This window comes from Scylla paramamosain, chromosome 18 (genome assembly GCF_035594125.1).
Source record: "Scylla paramamosain isolate STU-SP2022 chromosome 18, ASM3559412v1, whole genome shotgun sequence".
Classification (NCBI taxonomy): domain Eukaryota; kingdom Metazoa; phylum Arthropoda; class Malacostraca; order Decapoda; family Portunidae; genus Scylla; species Scylla paramamosain.
This window is the reverse complement of record NC_087168.1, coordinates 11,942,150-11,951,151: the sequence shown is the minus strand read 5'-3', so window position 1 is coordinate 11,951,151 and position 9,002 is coordinate 11,942,150. Positions and strand designations below refer to the sequence as shown.

The 9,002-nt window shown below is 41.8% G+C and overlaps 1 protein-coding gene across 4 annotated transcripts in view; it reads left to right on the top strand.

The window, feature by feature from the left end:
- The first annotated feature begins 2,931 nt into the window (after positions 1–2,931).
- LOC135109110 (uncharacterized) overlaps positions 2,932–9,002 on the top strand; it is an 8,179-nt gene continuing 2,108 nt past the window's right edge. Inside the window, exons 1-2 of one of the 4 annotated variants that reach the window (XM_064020174.1) lie at positions 2,932–3,089; positions 6,051–8,549. In XM_064020174.1, coding sequence (XP_063876244.1) covers positions 6,091–8,549 — 2,459 coding nt within the window. In that variant the 5' untranslated portion in view covers positions 2,932–3,089; positions 6,051–6,090. Of the gene's footprint in view, positions 3,090–3,111; positions 3,871–5,511; positions 8,550–9,002 lie in introns of those variants that run through there. The other 3 variants (XM_064020175.1, XM_064020176.1, XM_064020173.1) reach the window with 3 other exon arrangements.

Here is a 9,002-nt window from a genome sequence, read left to right as displayed (position 1 = left end):
ATAATAATAATAATAATAATAATAATAATAATAATAATAATAATAATAATAATAATAATAATAACGCGAATAATAAATGATAAAAGCAAAAAACAAAATAAAATTAAATTAAATAACAACAAAATAATAAAAATAATAATGATAAAATAATAATGACAAAAAATAAACAAAGAAGCTCAGGGCTATAATGGTGCTGGTGGCCTTCCTCAATCAAGGGATGTCAAAACATTCCACGCACCTCTCATCATGTGGCACCGCCTCTTTAGTTTGTAGCACATCCTTCACGAACTTTACATTTCTGGAGGAGGGAACAGAAAAGGGGCTAATGTCAGTTGCCTTAGACACCTTGTGTTTCAGTGAGGAAAAGATGAGGTTTAGTAGAGAGGTGGTGTTCTACAGACTGAAAATTAGATCTTTGACCGCGAATGTTGCAGAAGTTAATGATGAAAAAGTTGAGGAGGGTGTCAAGACACTTATATTAGGGTCGATATCAGAAGAACATTCCGACCTGGGGACATTTGTGGTCTCCTCCCCAGATGGAGACAACGAGGCTGGTGTTAGTAGTCACCATGATAATTTTGAATTTTGAGTGAAGCGTGTGTGTGTTATTAGGTGCTGTAGTTTTGTGTGAAGCGAGCAACTGGCGGCAACAAGGGCCTTATCCATCCATGCATGGAGTATTCTTCACATGTCTGGGGGGGGTTCCACTCATACCGCTCTTCTAGACAGGGTGAAGTCAAAAGCTTTTCGTCTCATCAACTCCTCTCCTCTATCTTCAGCCTCTCTCTTATCATCGCAATGTTGCATCTCTAGCTGTCTTCTACCACTATTTTCATGCTAACTGCTCTTCTGATCTTGCTAACTGCATGCCTCCCCTCCTCCCGCGGCATCGCTGCACAAGACATTTTTTCTTTCTCTCACTCCTATTCTGTCCACCTCTCTAATGCAAGAGTTAACCAGTATTCTCAATCATTCATCCCTTTCTCTGGTAAACTCTGGAACTCCCTGCCTGCTTCTGTATTTCCACCTTCCTATGACTTGAATTCCTTCAAGAGGGAGGTTTCAAGACACTTATCCTTTAATTTTTGACTACCGCTTTGAACCCTTTTCTGGGACTGTCATCTCAGTGGGCTTTTATTTATTTATTATTTATTTTTTATTGGATTTTGTTGCCCTTGGCCAGTGCCCCTCCTACACACAAAAAATAAAAATAAATAAATAAATAAATAATAATAAAATAAATAAATAAATAAATAAATAACAGTGGTACATGAGTGCCCATCAAGCACTGCTCCTCCTTGGCTACATACCCTCGTGTCCCAGCAACCCCTACACATCAAGAATCTACAAATATCTTTCCCTTTCCAATACTATGCAGCAACTAGTCTCATACTACACTATAATAATGTAAAATAAGTATTAAAATATAAGACTAAATCATAAGCCATAATAACTGTAATTGATAAAGTTGCCACATAGCACCAGTTCTAATGCCAAATGCTCCTTCATGGCATCATGGATGTTTCTGATAGCGCTTACACTGCCTCTCTGAAGTTTTTTAATCCATTCTCTATCATTTCACAACCTTATATAAATCACTTTGTATTCCGTCGTGGCCGCTCTACTGTTGATCTGGTTTTCCTTAGTGAGTCTTGGTCATCCTCTTTTAGGTATTATGGTCAAACTTTCCCTGTTGCCTTAGCTTAAACATATCAAAGGCATCTAATAGAGTCTGGCATAAAGCTTAGATTTCCAAATTACCCTCCTACGGCCTCTATTCTCCTCTCTGTAACTTTATTTTAAGTTTCCTCTCTGGCCATTCTATTGCTGTTGTGATAAACGGGCACTGTTCTTCTCATAAATATATTAACAGTGGTGTTCCTTACAGTTCTTTCCTATCACTTAATCTCTTTCTATTATTTATTAATGGTCTAAGCCAAACTCATTATCCTGTCCACTCCTACGCTGATGATACCGCTGCATTTTTCCATATCTTTTTCTTGACGACAAATCCAAGAATTAAACACCTCTCGCAGGGAAGCAACAGAACGCCTGTATTCTGTTTTATCTAAAATTTCGGAATGGGGCAGAGAAAACTCAGTGCTATTCATTGTCTTAAGTCAATCTATCAATTACTCGACACAACCTTACAGATAACTGCCCCCCTCTTCTTCAGTGACACTCAACTGTCCCCCTCTTCTACATTGAACATCCTCTGTCTGTCCTTTACTTATAATCTAAACAAAAAATTTTTACCTCCTATCTCTCGCTAAACAACTTCTATGAAGTTAGACGTTCTGAGTCGTCTCTGCCAGATTTTCTCTCACCCTCCAGCTGCTGACTCTGTACGGGAGTCTTATTCGTCCATGTATGTAGTATGTTTTTAATGTTTATATGGGGAGAGGTGAAAAAGTTCCACTTAAAAGTATACTGCTCTGTATAACAGGGTAGAACGAAAAGCATTTCGTCTCATCAACTTCTCTCATCTAACTGTCTTCACCTTCTCTCATTTCACCGCAAGGTTGTACCTTTTTGCTATCTTCTACCGCTACTTTCACGCTAACTGCTATTTTTATCTTGCAAACTACATGCCTCCCGTCCTCCCGTGGCTTCGCTTGACAAAGCTTTCTACTTTCTCTCATCCCTGTTCTGTCCCCCTCCCAAATGCAAGAGTTAAAGTCTTTCATCCTGTTTACCTATAAACTTTGGAACTCTTTGCCTGATTCATAATTCCCTACTGTCGATGACTTGAACTCCTTCAAAGACGTGTCAAGACACTTCTCGTAATTTTTTGATACTTTTTTAGGACCACTTCTTTGGGACTGGCATCTTCAGTGAGACTTTTTTTCTTCTTTGTTTGCTGCCTTTAGACAGAATTCCCGTTACATAAGAGAGAGAGAGAGAGAGAGAGAGAGAGAGAGAGAGAGAGAGAGAGAGAGAGAGAGAGAGAGAGAGAGAGAGAGAGCAGCTGGTGCTGCTCCTCCTGCACACGCAGCACGGGAGGGATTCCATGGGTATTTTTCAGCACTAAGAAACACCAAGGCGTTGACACTTGCTTCCTACAGACGCTGTGATGATTCTGCTTCATGGTGAGTCTTGCCACAATTATGAACGTCGGAACATTTCGTGTGCATCCCTCCATATCTGTTAGATGCTGACACCTTCATTACTACAACCTCGGGGCACTTTATGCCATTCCGGGATGCCTTCATGAGCACTGCAGTATCTCACTCCATCCCGGTGTCGTGTTCGTAGCTGTTCCCCCTGTAGTAAATTTACATACTCGTAGCGCTCTCTCTCTCTCTCTCTCTCTCTCTCTCTCTCTCTCTCTCTCTCTCTCTCTCTCTCTCTTGTAACCGGAAATCCTTTCTTGCGCCACATTACTCATTCCTTATCTTCTGACATACGAACAGTAGCCGTAAATTTACAAGTATTTACTCTCTGTAAACAAAAGCCTGACTCCTGTGAACATTTTTTTGGGGCCTATTTCATCCTTATAGTTAGCTAATCTTTTAACCACGTCTTCAGCCATGTTGATGACAGCATGTTGTGTCCCTAGCTGTCCTCTTATACGCGGCTGTCAACCCGCGAACTGCGCATGCTCAGAACCCAATGTTTACAAAACGGTGTTGATAAACATACCTGTCGCAAAAACATGACTCAAGATTTGGTTAAAAGATTAAATATACATAAGAATGACATACATCCCAAAAAGTGTTCACAGCAGTCCAAATTTTGTTTGTAAAGTAAGAGCGAACAGCTATGTACTACAGGAGGACAGTTACGAACACCACCGGGATGGAGTGAGATACTGCAGTGCTCATGGAGGCATCCTAGAATGGCATAAAATGCGCACATCCACTAGACGTGGTAAGTTGTCCTTTCTGTTTTATGGTATTGTTGCACTAAACACCTTACAAACTTGTCATGCCATAATCCATCAATGACGTGTTCTAGAATATACGCAGAATTGATAATTTCCCTTTTATTTCATGGTCACGTTTTACTTTCATGATAACAATATGTTTACATTTCCTTAATCCATTGATGACAGGTGATACATAGCGTCTGCAAGGTGAAAAATAGAAAGGATAGAATTAATATTAATTCTTGCATTAGAGAGGTAACAGAAAGTTTTGTACGATGATAGTCCTACCGCGGGAGGAGAGGAGGCAAGCAGTTAGCAAGATCGGAAGAACAGTTACCGTGGAAATAGCGACAGAAAATACCAAGAGATGCAACACTGCGGCGATGAGAGAGTCAATTACAAGAGAAGAGTTGATAAGACGAAATGCTTTTGATTCCAGCCTGTCCAGCAGAGCAGTGTGAGTGGAAGGCACTCCCAACACTACATGAGAAGCGTACTCCTTACATGGATGGATAAGGCTACCGTACAGTCATTTAGCAGCTAGGGGATGAATTTGTCTTGCTTTATCCTGGCAGTGCTGCACAGGAGTTACATAGGGTCAATACTTAACGGCAGCCATACACTCATTACTCCTTCCCGATAACTGTCTTGTATGGTGAAACATCTATAAGGCTCATTTTACTCTCCAGCCCATTCCCTAAAGAACCCTGTCGTGTAAAAGACTCCCACATATTCGAAAACTCATAGGGGTGATTACTTCTTGCAACTTGTGAGTGGAAGAGAAAAGGAACGACATTCGCTTGTCTCCGCAAGCCACCTCTCCTAAATCTAATGATTTCCTAAAGATATTAGCCAGCACTTGGCTAATACTCTCCTTGCATTCTTTTAATGTTGTGGGATATATAATTTCATCTGTTGAACAAAGCTCCTCAGCTCATATGTCTCCAAACAAATGAGGCGAATGGACTCGTGACATTACGAACTGATATTGTGGCACATCTGGCAGCACCCAGCACTTTCGCCTCCTTATCGACTAAGTGCGGATGTTGTTGGGGACGGCACTGCTGTGACTGGTTTTATTTTATCGCTACAAAATACATTGGGAATGATTCTGATAATTGTTCCAGAATTTTTGTTTTGTTTATCATAACGAGTAGCGGACACAATGTTCATGGAGGTGATGCACAGCTGCTCTTCCTGTAACTTCAGAGGAAGACAGGGAACTTGGTCTGAAGTATTATCTCGAAACGTAATACCTCTGAGATTTGATTCCGGTTGACAGAACACGTCTGCGACCTTATCTCTTCGTGTTTGCATTCGAGTCTTACTGACTATTTCGTTTCTGACATTGATCAGCTTCTCTTGGGCCAGGGGTTCTCAATCCTTTGCAAGCTGGGCATCCCCACAGCTGGATCAGTGGAGTTGGGGTCCCCATCCTCCCTGTGCCACCCACTCAACCTCCTCCCCAACTATGCCACCATATATATATATATATATATATATATATATATATATATATATATATATATATATATATATATATATATATATATATATATATATATATATATATATATATATATATATATATATATATATATATATATATATATATATATATATATATATAGATAGATAGATAGATAAATAGATAAACAGATAGATAGCCCTTGGCTAGGCATAACAGCTGCATTTCCTTTATACTAATAGCCAATGAGCCCGTGATTTCCCGTGATTTTTTTCCCCTCCCGTCCTGTGTCCGCGCCTCTCAGGGAAAGTGTCCCCCCTCCCCACACGGTTGGGAACCACTGCCTTAGGCCGATGAACGAAGCACGGCAATTTTTTTTTTTTTTTTAAGGCCTTTTTTTTTTTTTCTTTTTCCGATTCTGTGAGAGATTCATGTTAGATGTGAGGAACTTTTCAATCTTAAGGGAGATATTTCACTACAGAGAGACAGAGGACTAGAATAATATACATGGAATTTATTTCAGACATAAATGACATAATACGGTAGCGCATATAGACATATGAACAGTAAGTTTAGTAATGACGCATGTGAATTGTGATCTCTGTCACGTTACGGTGACATTTTGTTGAGATGTTATGTTCAACCGTGGAATTTTTATTCGTCTTCATCCCATTCTAGTATTTACCATTACTGACAGATGATCATGCATTGCAGATTGCAAGACATCCTCAAGAACAGCACAAAGGAGTTACACATGATGGCGTTCACAGCAAGTGACTGTTTTCGCTTAAAATGCTTGCGTATATTGGAGACAGTCGGCGAGGCAGTGATGACATACACACTGAAGTGCGGGACACACGGCAAGTCCTCCAATGTCTCTCTCGACGAGTATTTGAGAGCCCTCCCGCAGAACTCGACAGCCAACTACGGCAAGATAATTAAAGAAATAATAAGGCGACAACCTGTACAACCTGAAAAGATTCCTGATGTGTACCAGAGCCACTTAAGAAAGCAGTTTACTTCAACAGACATGAGTCAAATAAAAAAGAGCCCTTCCTGCGCCCACTTCGACATAACTCTCCTTTACAAAAGCATCAAGCTGGCGTGTGAGAACGTTGCAGGGATCAGTGACTCAAAGTGGACTCACAAAAGTAGCGAGATGGAGTATTTAATTACAGAGATAAAGAACTCAAGGAATGAAGTTGTGCACGAAAAGTCTCCCATGAGTGAGGAACAGTTCCTGACAAAACTTAAAGAGCTGAGTGTTCTCTTGGTCAGCGCCTTGGAGGCCACTCAGATGAGGTACTGCAGACCCGAGGCTGAATTGAAGGACAAGAAGGAGGAGGTGTTCAGAGCTTTTGATGACATCAGGAAGGATAATATTGGGGAAGAAGAAATATTACAACGATCAGCGAGCAAAATATTGCCACTTTTCAAGATGGAAGCTAACAAAGAACTCCAGCGTAGCCTCGACTGCGCCAAGTACCTCGACCCACTTCACTTCCTGTGTGGCCACGAAAATCACACGGTCGACGTTCAAACTGTATTTTCAAGAATCATAATAACAAAAGAGGAGAGGAGTAAAAATCATGGAGAGAAAGCAGATGAAGACGAAATCATTGATTATTCTAAGCTGCTTCAGATAACACAAGCTGGAGAACCGATCTCATCTCGAGAAGAACCGCCTGGTGAGCAACTCACGAGGCCAAAAATCGTGCTGGTTGAGGGAGACACTGGTATTGGCAAGACAACCTTACTCACATTCATTTTGTCAGAGTGGCTCAGTGGTGAGTGTGATCGCCGAATGGAGGGGCTGGCTCACTACGACCTGCTACTGTGGGTCGTGTGCCGGGAACAGTACAGTAGCTCGCTTAACGGTCTGCTGAAGCAGGTCTTACCAGAAGCCCACATCAAGTACGGACATCTCCTGCTACCTCTCCTGAAAAAATGCAGAGTCCTCGTACTCGTTGATGGTCTGGACGAGATGAACGTTGTCTCACACCAGCTCGTGACAAGCATCCTCAGTGAAGGGAAAGAATCCACTAATTTTACCGTCATCTGCACTTCTCGACCAGTAAATGTCTTTGAATTCAAACCTAGAATACCTAAAAACTACAAGACTTTCCATGTTAAAATACTGGGCATTTCCCCCGAGGAGAGGACACACGTGGTCGTAAAACACTATGAGTGGCTCACCGGGGGAAGGTCCAAGGATGTTGACCGGCTCAGGCAGATAATGCAAAACATTGGCTGGAGGGACCTGTTTCGTCTCCCTCTCAATCTACTTTTTCTTTCAACTATGGCTCATTATGATATGAACTTCATCGGTACCACCATAACACAGTCCCATCTATACCAGTTCATCCACAAGTGGAGCGTGGAGAAGCTACACCATAGATTAGCTGCACATGCCAATGTTCTGCACGACAGAGTGCTCCTCGAAAAGAAAATAGACAATGTTTTGAAGGTAATATACTTCATAGCACTAAAAGGAATCCTTGAAGGTCGTATCTATCTATCAGAGGAGGATCAAGACCTGTTAACTGCTTCCTGTATCAGAGAGGGTGTGCCAAGAGAGGAGGTGATGCCGACATTTTATTCCTTGCGACGAGAAGTGACATTCGGCGTGCCGAAGGAGCGGTACTATGCCCCACACAAAGGGGTTCAGGAATTCTTTGCGGCCCAGCACATTATTGACCAAGTGATCAAATGTAAGAAAAAAAACATCAGGAGCGTCCTGAAAAACTTTATGGCGGGAAAGAAACTACGTCTTCAGCCGCTAAATAATGTGCTCCGTCACCTCTTGGGCCTACTGACTCGGCAGAATAAGCCTGTTGTCAAGGCAATGAAGGAAACTGTGAATATGATACATAAATCTGGAGTAAAGCGGATTCATGATTGGATGTTTCTGCTGACAGACATAGAGGCACATCCAGCCACTGTGCAGCACATATGGCATCGTATCAAAAAAGACAAAGACACAGAACATGGTGAGATATTCATACGCGATAGCACAGTGCACGCTGCAGCTTGCCTATTGCCGCTCATCCCTAGCAGGGCAGTGAACGTTATAGTGGAGAGAGAGTTACCGTGGATGGATACCTTGCTACGGGCCATTGGTAACCACAAACTATTACGTCTGTGGCTGGAGCATCACTACACTCACCCTGATCCAGCCACTTCCTCAGGCCGCCTCCTGCAGCACGTACCGCGGTAAGCTGCTGCGCATCCTTGCCTCACCAGTGGCGCGCGGCGACGCCATCAGATTTTAAGTGACATTTTCTTCCTTAACTATTGTTTTTGTCTCTAAAGTTTAATTCATCAGCCGCTTTTTGTCCTGTGATAGTAGCAATAGTTTTCAAACAATGGCTCTCAGTTAGGGTTATTGTTGGCAGAAAGGAGGGAGGATCCTTGTTTGTGACAGCGATGTGGTAGAAGGGCACAGTCCACGCCAGAAGGGTTTCTTACTGTCTCCTTACGTTCCATAGTACAAATCTTCAGACGATTTTCATAGTGATCATAACACCGTAAAGCATGACTTCACTGTAGCTACATCTGAGTCTTGTTATTATTGTATTAATTATTCAGTGATAATGTTAATCTCATATATCCCTCCCTTTCCCACAAAAAAGAAAAAAAAAGAAAAGAAAAGGTGAAAGTGTGTGT